The sequence below is a fragment of the Morone saxatilis genome, unplaced genomic scaffold (assembly GCF_004916995.1).
Source record: "Morone saxatilis isolate NCDOM2014 unplaced genomic scaffold, NCSU_SB_2.0 Contig22, whole genome shotgun sequence".
In the NCBI taxonomy this organism is placed as follows: Eukaryota; Metazoa; Chordata; class Actinopteri; family Moronidae; genus Morone; species Morone saxatilis.
Genome location: NW_023339785.1, coordinates 7781057 through 7792719, shown reverse-complemented (window position 1 = coordinate 7792719; position 11663 = coordinate 7781057). Strand labels below are relative to the sequence as shown.

General features: G+C 40.2%; 1 protein-coding gene across 1 annotated transcript in view; it reads right to left on the bottom strand.

Moving 5' to 3' along the window:
• cxcl14 (chemokine (C-X-C motif) ligand 14) overlaps positions 1-2739 on the bottom strand; it is a 9973-nt gene extending 7234 nt beyond the window's left edge. The window contains exons 1-2 of the mRNA XM_035669130.1: positions 2377-2739; positions 435-540 (exon numbers count right to left, since the gene is read on the bottom strand). Of these exons, the coding sequence (XP_035525023.1) occupies positions 435-540; positions 2377-2440 (170 nt within the window). The 5' untranslated portion in view covers positions 2441-2739. The remainder of the gene's footprint in view (positions 1-434; positions 541-2376) is intronic.
• Between the last annotated feature and the right edge of the window lie 8924 nt (positions 2740-11663).

Below are 11663 nucleotides of genomic sequence, written 5' to 3'. Positions count from 1 at the left end.
GGCGTTTCTTCTCTCCCCACCTTTTCAACTAATAAATCATTCCTTGCTCCTGACTGCGGGGTTCAATTAAATCCAATTAAACCATCCTAAGTGCTTTAAGCACAGATGAAAGGATGTTTTGATAATGGATGTAAGTGTGCAGCTGGCAAAAAAATATTTATGTGTGTTTATGTTTATGGTATTTTGGAGGACAGTCATGGCACAGTAAAGTTGTACAAATACTGTGATATCATGACTTGTAGTGCCAGCACAGGGACGGAGAAGGGAAGAAGTAGAAGAGGGTAAGAAAAGGGCAAGCAAAAGAAGAATACAAAGGATGAAAAGGATAAAGAGGAGTTACCACTAAACTAGAGAGAGAGAGAGAGAGAGAGAGATAGAGAGATAGAGATAGAGATAGAGAGAGAGAGAGAGAGACAGACAAAATTCTCACTCACAATATCATCTTCTCTTGGCAGTATGGGTGTTTGGGTTTGATCTCCAGCTTCTGTACATCCTTGTATCTGATCTTTGGTCCTTTTCTGGTGCACCTGCACTTGTAGGCTGTTGAGAAGTCACACACACACACACACACACACACAGGCATAAGACTGACTTTAATCATCAAATGGAAACATAACGAACTTGTAATGCCAGGGGATTTAAAAATGTGATGTGGAAAGGGAAGTGTGTGACAGATTACTATTCAAGTTAGACTCAGAATTACCTCCAGCTATAAAACTGACAAAGATATTGACGAGACAGAAAAGTTAATTCTTTGTGATTTGTCAGCCAACTGGCTCTCAATCAGTCTGCAGTTCATCTTGACAGCACACACTGACGAGGAGGGATTACCAGCAGTGCTGAAGTCCTGCAACTCACTGCTTCACAAACACTATTTCCGTCACTCAGCTACTTAATTCTTGTACTTGCACAACGCACTACAACACAGTAAATGTTTTAATTACAGATAAAGTCATATATAAAAATGTTAAAAACAATAAATTGTAACTCAAAAATGAATGAAGTTAGGCAGGGAGAACCTGTGGCTTTAACAGAAAACCCCACTTTTTATGCCACTTTTCTATAAGTTAGTTTAGAAATCTGGGGACAGATGCAAGCATTGCTTTAACTTAGGCTACATCTATCTATACATTTATTCATTTCAGTCCAACATCTTCCTGAGGTCCAGTTTTCCAGTTGCTGTGACTTCATGCCGCTGAATAAAGGCAAAGGAAATTAGCTTTTGCTGGGTTGTATATTTTGATGGGAGGTGATGACCTGTATAGTCCAAGGCTTCCTTCATCCATCACCTGCTATCTGTCCCCACCGCCGGCCACTAAATCTGTCACAAGACCCACAGTGGTGCCGGCACTCGGCACATACACACCAGACAGCAAGGGCCAATAAAAGAGCGGTGGCACTGAGGTTAATATATCTGTGTATACTGTGTAATGGGGGTTTGGATGGAGGTAAACAGCTTCAACACTGCAGCCTATGGGAAGAGACTGTTTACTTATGTGTCCTGCCATCTAGCTGATGACAATAATATAACATTTAAGTGACATTGAAAGCTGAATGCAAGCTGATAGTTTGTTAAGTTATTGGTTTTCCCCCTTTTCCCCCCAAACTATGACACCAGTCCTAGTACGAGTCCATCTAAGCAATATGTGTGTTCCAAAAATCCTACCATTATCCTAACATGTTGACATTTGCAGGTACAACTCTTCCACTGAGTATATTTATAGTACATTTAATATCCGCAGATCATTTTCCTCATTAAATCTGAATAGTATTTTATTCCATCAATTTCCTCCAGTCCCCAAACCCCCCCTTGCACACGGCCCCACGAATATTGGCCTTAAATTATCTCAGCTACATATGGTGAGCTTCATTTGTCTTGGCAGACACACACAGTCCCAGAGTGGCGTTCAGGGTGTAAGAAGGCTTGCAAATGCCAACTTAAGGCTCATGATGAGGTCATTTTTTAATACCACAGTTGAATCCATCATTATATATTATTAAGTTCTCAGTGTTTACGGATGAAATAAGGTTAAGAACAAAGTGCTGAATTGAGTGTTTTTGTGATCAGATTAAAACGCATGCAGCTGGTAGGAATAGGGCGATGTCAACATAAAGACATAAACATGCAAGCAAACGCACCACTGAGACACTTTAAGTTGTTGTTTTCAGTCTGTGGTGGAGATTTTGCGGATCTTTGACACCAACTTCACTCAACCCATATTCTCCCCTTAATGCGCACTAACAGAGCAAATGAGGCGTCACAAAAACCATACATCCCTCCACCTATTGTTTGTTACCCAGTTACATCACCAAAGCTTAAGTGCAAAAATACCAACTTAAGATAACAATGAACAAATGACAAAGCTTTAAGTTTACCTTCTGCGCTCAGGAAGTATAAGGCCACCACTAACAAAAGTAGCACCGCTGTGCATCGATGCATTTCTTCACAAGTTTTTAAAAAAGATCAGTTTTTCCTCAAAATCCGAGCTTCCCAAACGCTGTCTACGAGTAAAGACACAGCAAAAGTCTGTCGAGGTGCAAATAATATCCACTTGCAGCGACTGTTGACGGCAGAGCTGAAGGAGCGCTGAGGGCTTTCTGCTTTCTGGAGTCCCTTTGGAGCGCTGATTGTGCAACTCCGTCTGTGCGTCCTGAGCGCTTGGATGAACCTTCAATCACTCTGTTAGGTCTCTCTCTCTCTCTCTCTCTCTGCTGTGGAGAGGCAGGCAGCAGCTCTTTTAAAAGCAGCCCGCTGTCCCCTTCTCATTAATATGCACGGCCAGACAGCGAATCAAACACTTGCGGCCTTGGAGGGAGAAGTGGAGAACATGGAAAGGGAGGGAGGGAAGGAAAAAAAAAAATACAAGAAATACACACACTGTCCACCAAACCGAGGGTGGAGTGACGTGCGATTTGCTCGACGGTGTTGGCTGGTTTATGTTAGGCTCGCAGTGTAACCAGCTTCTGTCCTCATTATAATAGCAGGAAACTTAATAGATTACCGTCATAACGAGAGGAATGCGACAGGACAACGGGCTTTAACTAGGCCTGATGGGAGTCTGTGCTGACTTTTATGTGTCCAGTTATGTGGGTCAGCACATGAGACAGCACATAATCCTGACCAGTGGCAGAGGCCTGAAGTCCAGCAAGGTGTATTTAAATGGTTTGGACAGGTGTGCTTAAAGGCTGTATAAAACGGTTTCTGATTGGCTCCTCACTTTAAGATTCAAGATTCAAGAAGCTTTATTTATCCTGAGGGAAAAGTTCCAGAAAGTTAGTGAAATGAATTTTCTTGAACCTAAAACATAGTTCAGGTCAACAGTTTAACCATGATTGTAAATCAGTGCGCAGGTATCCATAGCAACAATACCCTTTTCTGTTGCTACTTGCTTACTACATGGATTTAGCCAGACCAAACGTACAAGAAAATTAAATAAAAAACAGTACAACATACAGATAAACACGGGTCTTTTTGCCTCTGGTGAGTGGTAATGATGCAACACACTCTGCAATGTTCTGATATATGGAAATAAGGATAAGACAGAGGCAAAGGAGGCCACAAACAGAGTGTGTAATTTCCTCCACATGGACCGTTTTGGACACTTCAAAGAGTATTGCATATAGTTTCAACAGTGAATAGTCTGTGGATAATTCTCTGAAAATGAAGAGTAGATTAAGCCACACCAGAAGAATTCTGAAATTAAAATATTTTCACCCTATAAAATCAGCATATCCATATGTAAACAGTATCATCATAGTTTATATTTCCTTAAATAAAAAGAGGGGACAACTGTATTTTTCTTTCTACAGGACCAATCAACAGCTTCAGGGCCGAGTCACTCACCACAATGTTTGCTTTGTACTTTCTGTTCATTTAATTAAGGAACAGTTAAGTCTAATTCAGTGTCATTGTTCCTGTGCAAGCCTCGGTTGGTGATACTCTATTCTGTTCTGTGGATATGAATAAATGCAGCCATTGTATCTGAGGATGCCATCAGGCTGAACCATTGGCCTGTAAGAGATAGCCCTGAGAAGAAGGTCTGACCCCTCCCACCTGGGACGCTCCAACCACAGGATTAAACAGAATTCATCACTATCCTGCATCATGAGGGATTTGTATGTGTATGTGTGTCTGCCCTCTCTCTTTATGTGTGTTTGTGATCCCTTCCTGCCCTGAACACTGATGCAATCAGCTCCTGTCATCACTCAAACTGACGGCCATGAAATGTCTGTCTGCACCATGGACCCGTGTGTGTGTGTGTGTGTGTGTGTGTGTGTGCAGTTTGTTCACGCCTGCGTCCATATTCGTGAGCGTGTATCTACGTGAGTGCTAGCATGTACGTCTGTAAAATGCAGCTTAATGTGTAACTTTGCAGTTTACATGCATGTGCAGCCTGAGCTACCTTTATATCACCACAGGACAGACTATGTAACAGACAGTGTTGAATTTAATGTCTGGCTTTAAACTGCAATAACAAATCTGGGATCCAACCCCAAGGAGCCACAAATGTTGTTTTCTATCTTAATATGGAAAGTCTTAGCTAAAACCCTCCTTTGCTCCTCTAGTAGACGACAGGTAGAAATGATGCCAGCTACCATTTACAGCAAACTGTGACAGATTAAGATGTACGTGACCCCTGCAGGACGCTGATGCTGTGCGCATCCATCTCAAGCCTTTTTGATCTCAGGATAAAAGACATCGGTGAGCTGTCTGTTCCAGTCCTCAGCTGAAGTGACTGATAATCAGTCGGACATCTGTTGTCTTCATCCATTAGATCACTTTAGCTTCACCGAATGACAAAGGAAGGGAATAAATTGAAGGCAGGAATAGAAGTTAAAAGATGTCTGGCTTGAAATGATGATGAAAATTACATCATGTGTCATTCATAATCAGTCAAAGATGGTGGTGGTTTAGAGACATTTTTAAGATTTATTTTATCATCACTAACCAGAACCTCATTGAGAACATCTCAACAGTTATTTATATGTTTATTCCTATAAACATAAAAGGATATTCACTGGCAGCTTTAACAATAAACCATAGTAAACAGTAATAGAGAGGATAATTAGCTGATTTGTAGCCATATTTTTAACAGATGCTACCAGGAGGCTGGAGCCATGTTTTCAAACAAATAATCAGTAATGAGATTTGGAAAGCTCCAAAAAGGTTGGAAACAACTGTCCAACCCCTTTTTTCTGTCTGATGTACTGTCACGGCTCCCTGAGATGAACTCAAGTACCCTTTCATCCACACCAATCCATTATGCTCCACGTGTTTATTTGAACTGGCTGTTAAATTCTTCCCTAATTTAATTTGTACTTTTTGACTCACTGCTTAATTTCTAAATTTCATTCTACAACCTTGCGTTGTAAGTGACAATAAATAACCTTAAATCCTTGAATAATAAACTAGAGGTTATTTAACACTTTTATTAGATAAAAGACAATACTTTTAAGATACTTTTTTTCTTACAATACATACTGATCCTAGGATTGTCACTATTAAGGCTTGGTGTGTTGCTGTTTTTTTAACCAAGCCAAAATGGCTCTAGAAAAGGCAATGTTGGTTGGTTGGAACTGTACTAACTTTGACTACAAAACTAATGACAATCCCATCAGCCACAGCTGCACTTTATCTTTACTGTTAATTACCAAATGTTAGAAGGCTATCAAGCCAAACGAAGATGGTGAACATGGTAAACATTATACCTGCTAAACATTAACATGCTCATGTCAGCTCATGTCAGCATTGCTGACTGTTTGCTCAAAGCACAGCCTCACAGAGCTGCAAGCATGGCTGCAGGCTCCTTCAGTAGGTTTGGACAAGTAAGCCTTTCCACCAGAGAGACAGAAGCTGGGCGTTTTCCACCATTCATCCATTACTTTCTTTGGTATCTACTTTGCTGCAAAATGTTATGTTAAGGGATTAAAAATGACTTAGAGCGTGGGAAATTAAGACGAGCTAGAAGTTGACTGGTTATTATGACAGTTACTGACATTTATATTTAGGGATAAAACAAAAGAATAGAAAATGTAATATCAAGTTCTTTTGCCAGTCTGAAGCATCACTGTGATCTTCAAAAGATCACTGTCACAATAAACACTTCATATTCTGACACTTTGCAGAATAACAAGATTTTTCCTTTACTTGATCAAGTGTCTTGGCTACACTGCCAGCCCCTCCAGCCACCTCTCTTAATTCTTTCAACATGACTGAATTCATCACAAAGAGAAGTACAGCGTCTCGCTACACAAACGTGGACTGCTTGCTAGGCTGTAAACTCCATTTGTCTCAGTGTTCTAACCTGCACTGTGTCTAATGGCTTTTAGTGGACTTGGCAGCGGCGTGAGTGCAGACCTAATTCACAGGGAAATTGTACAGTTTACCCCAAAGTCAAACACGGCAGAGGGTGTGTGAAGTGTGTTGGGGCTGTTTAGTTTGAAATGATATGTGTAACAGTGTGACAAGAGACAGAGTGAAGAGAGAGTGTATTTGTCAGTGATGTTTGTTGGCAGCTAGGCTGTAACTAAAGCACACAGAGCCTTTCAGTCTGTTTATACCCAACAAAACAGCTCAACATGGCCTCCAAATTAACTGTGATATATGTTACTGAGGACGCTATCTTTAACATGCAGGCCGGCTGAACAAAATCCCAAAGACACTCTTACGAATTAAGTCAAAGTTTCACTAACATTTTGGAGGTGTTGTCTCTGGTGATGTTACAGAGACTTAACCTTGACCTTTATTACCGCTGGAAGAACAGCACCTGCTTCCTATTTTATGCCAGAAAGCATCACAACCTACCTCCTTGGTTGGAAAAGTGATATTTTAGTCATTTTAATGATTATTCATTAAGGATGGATTAACTCTGCATGAGGACACCTGAACCACGGGAGTGGACACCTGTTATTATTGTGTGTTTACTGTCCACTGTGTGTCTTTTGAAGTCAGGTAATTTTAGCTAATCCTTTCTTCTGAGGGTAGTTTGGGGTTAAGGTGAGAGGAGTATGTTTGGAAGTAAGCAAAAACTATAGCTTCAGGGTTATTAGGCTTATTTATTATTACAATAAATAAAACCATTGATTACTCTGAATAGGTGCGTTTTAAGCCATGGTAACATGTAAAATAAGTTTTTGATGAAAGCTTGTATTTTTCTAAAAGATTTTCATTTTTTCGTAAAATAATTTTGGCAAAGTAGCTTCAGGTAGATGCCCAATATCTAATGGAGAATTCTTAATCATTTGAATGTTGTCCCTGAGTTTGTCTGGGTTTCCTTCAGGTGCTCGTTCCCTCCAGCAGTCCGAAAACACAAAGACACTGAGAGAAACTTGGAGCCGGCAGAGATACATGTAGACAGACAGGCAGGCAGGTGCTCAAGGTAATTGCAGGAAATAATGATAGGTTAATGCAGGCATGTAGGGACACTGCATACAGACACACAGACAGGTGTGCAGATGCTGGGGAGTAATTACTGGTAATAATGGGATGCTAAGCAGCGTTAACAGTTTTGTTGTTTCCCTGCAACAGATTATTCCAGAAGCCATGAATAAACCAGTGAAATGGGAATATGCCTGTATGTACCATTACTGATTCTGTGTGTGTCGCTCTTTGTGCGCCTGAGCAGTCGGCAGACAGACAGAAAAATGGACAGACAGTCTGAAAGGTGTGTACAGGCAGAGAGGCAGGCAGGTGTGAGAGGATAATTCCTCTCAGGTGATTGAGGTGGGGTGGAGGGTGAGGCTAACTGCCCTGGGCACAGATGTAATTGGTTTTTAAAGTGTCATGTTCACATCATGCTGTTTTGATCAGTTTACAGCCATCAGGTTAAATGGCTTTGTAGTAAGTGCATGACTGGAGGTTAGATCTTTTTCCTTTTTTCCCTTTTTCCCTTCAGGTTAATTTCTTATTACCATTTACAATAATTTATGTATTATTCACCATAGTAAAATACATCTGTAAATTTCCACAACATTTATTTTAAGTCTGTTATTTTATTGTTTTTTATGTGCAAGAAATAAATGATATTAGCTACACTAGAAAAGCACATTTTTGACCACTGGACTGTTGTGCAGCATCTGTACGGACTGTACGGATGTACCTGTAGCAAGCTGACGTACACACCAAAAGTTTGTGCGCAGTTTGTGTCTACCAGAAACTCTGCTTCTTTTTGTTATTTTCCTCTTGTTCCTCAAATTCATCTTCAACTCAATTCCCATCTAGGCTGAATATGTTTGAACACACCGTTACACTGCTACATAACCATTGTAGCTGCATACATAAAATACTATGGACAAAACTTTGATTCAAAATAAAATGGAAGTCAAAACTGAGTCTAGATCAGTACTCTGTGAGGCCCAATATAAAAATGATCATGTAGAGTCCAAACTGAAAGAGACTATTCTTCCTTATACAGTCCTGAGCCTGAGTGAATATTATACACAGGCTACACTTGTGCAGTGACATAAAATTACCTGATGGGACACGAAAAGAACAGAGAAAGCAAACATGCCATCAGTTTTGGCTTGTTTGGATTTGCATGGCTTCAACAAGAGGCAGCCTGACAGGAAATAGTTTTACAGAAAGAGAGAGGAAGAGAGCATGTATGTGTGTGTACGCAGAGATTTCTATCCCTTATATCCATGTCAGTTAGCACGTAAACAGACAGGCTATTAGGGCTTAGCAGAGAGACGCACTGTCAGTCTGTTTTGACATACATCCCTGTACTAAAGTATGTGAGTGCACACAATGTCCACAGGGCTGGAGGTACATGAGAGCTCACCATGGTGAGACAACAGATACACAGCGTTTTGAAAATATCTGTGTAGAGATACATTTTACACAGTGTCAGGGGTTACACTGCTGAAAACTTTAATCACTGAATACACCACTTACATTGATATACCAGGTGTATTAATGTACAGTAAGTGGAACAAACATTATACTATTATTAATATTAGATCAGAAAAGCAGAAAAGAAGCAGGATTGTTTCTGTTTGGGAGTCTGTTGGTGTGTTAATGTGTGTAAAGGTCCCTGACGACAGGGATGTCAGGTCAACAGGAAAAATCAACCAAACCATCACACTCTGGCTCTGACTGCAATCAAATTCACCATGAAAGCAGCATATGTTCAGTCCCAGGACATGTCCTATTTTGAGGTATTTTATGACATTGATCCTGGCTTATATTGATGTTATGTAATTTTTACACCATATTAAGGCTGATTCTAAAAACTGACTGCTCATTCCGTTCACATCTAGGTTACGCTGGACACAGCTGATGGAGCATGGAAATTCTTAGAATAAAAAAAGAGCAGTACCACATTACATGGAACGGAGGGAGGGAACACAGTACAGTGGGAGCAGGACTAAATAAGGACATTTATATATATATATATATAAATCTGCATAGAATTGATAATAAAGTGATTTGCATTTTTTTTATTAATATAAATTAAAATTTGTACAGCAGAAGACATTACAACAGTACAAAAGGCTCCCTAGTGGCATTGACAGACTGCAGTGGTTATTACAGCCCATAACATGAAATAAAACCAACTGATTTTGCTCAGCGTATAGATCCTCATCAATGGCCTGAATTGGCAAACTTTATTTTGGAAAAACTATGTAAGGTAATTTGTTTGATGCTGTTTGAATTGTGCCATGAATTACATCTCTCGCCTTGCACGAAATACGTTAGCAACACCTTGTAATGTTATCTTACCTGATGTGTTTTATCCAGCGACTCCTGGTCCTTCTATCAGCTGGGAAGAACGAGCAAGACGTGTTACTCGTGTGACTACATCCTGGTATGAAACACACAGGCATCGAAGCGTCAGTGGTTCTGGGTATCTTATGGAGAGAAAAAGTTATGACGTCACTCACTCAACTTCTGGGTGTGCAGTCTTACATGTCCAACAGTTCTATGAAAAAGTTCAACTTTTTTGACTTGCAAAATGATTGACACATCGTGTGTTCATGGCACAATTTAAACCAAAAATTCAAAAAGCACATATTCTTTCAGAAATAAGGTCCCATAGTGGTCATAGTCCTGTTTTCAGCTCATAGAAATGCTCCATTAAAAGTCACGGGATCACCATGTCATGGCAGTTAAGCTGGCACTCGACATTTTGACCGACAGAAGAGACTGACAACACCATCCAGGTTATTATATTTCTATTTGACTTGCAGTTTGCAGCTCTTAAAGTCAGTGAGTTTGTGTGTGTTTGTCAATGTTCAAAACTCACAGTCAGCAAAAAGTTACATTTTTAAGTACACACACACCTACACACACACAGTGTAAATGGAGTGTACCTCTCAACAATATTTTTCAGGGTGATTTGGTGTTACTATCCCAGTTATTACTATATAAACCCCAAGCAGTCATACTTCATCTCTTGGCTTGCAGCTAATTTGGAATTTGTTCCGGCTTGATGTGTTCCAGGTTTCTTTCGGGACTCCTGAGAGACTTCCAACAAAGAGACAAATAAATAAAAGAAACAGGTTTTTTACCCTAGATACAATAACAACAGCAAAATGATCTATCCTTGAGCTGTAGATGAAGGCTGATATTTCATTAACAGAGCTATAACACTGTCAGCTGAACAGAGCTAGTTTCAATGAGACCTGATCACTGGATTTGGAGCTGGTTTCAAGTACAGTATGGTTTATATAATTGGGCCAGTCTTACACTGGCTGAATGTGAGTTAGACAGCTGCACAAAAATACAATAAAATCCACCCTGCCCACTGGCTCTCTCTGAACTTAGAGCTGTTTTTGCATTGTAACAATCACAACTGCCTTATGATTTAGGAAACCAGAGCTCCATTTGTGGTTGGGAACGGAAAGAGCTTTAGAGACTATAGCCTATAAAACCATTTACACTGGGCTGTCCCAGACAAAAGATGGCCACGACCTTTTGACGACCATCGACCATCTTACAATGAACTTGTACAGTTGTTGTTATTGCCCAGTGTACAGTGCCTTAACCCGTTAAAAATATGTTCCTTTTATTCTACAAGGCACACAGTTTTCTGCTGGAGTAAACAGAGTTCTACAAAACTGATGCAACAGAGGCTGGCATGTTCACCATAAATGCACCACAACTTTCTGCATAGTGGATCCCTTTTTATTTTTTCCGCCCTTGCCCCTGAAAAGTCTGCCACTGCCTGTGATAATCAGAGCTTATTTTCTCAAATTTGATAAAGTTCCTCCAGAGCCAAAGATAATACAGCTGTTCTTCAGCCTGAGTAGTACTCCCCCATGACTAGAAAACGGATTGGTATGCATGTATATATGTATGTTACCATTTAAGTCTAAGCCATAGCCAAAGTTTATCTTGCAAAAACCAACTATTATGATGTGATATAAATCTGAATATCTCATCTGGAGAAGGTAAAACAAGTTCATGCAAAGTGTGAACACACACAGCATGCACTGATGTGATATATGAATGTGATCGGATTGTAGCCAAAGGTGGAAATACGATCAGTGTTCGTGAGAAAGTACAGCCCACAACAACTGTCATGACTCGCCCTGAAGTTTGAATTATACTCAGCTGCAAAGACAACTGCAGCTACAAGAACCTGTTTGTGTTTATGTTGCCTGCTACTGAAGAGTTGTAAAATATGGAGGGATGAGAGATGAGAACACAAACTTTGCATAAT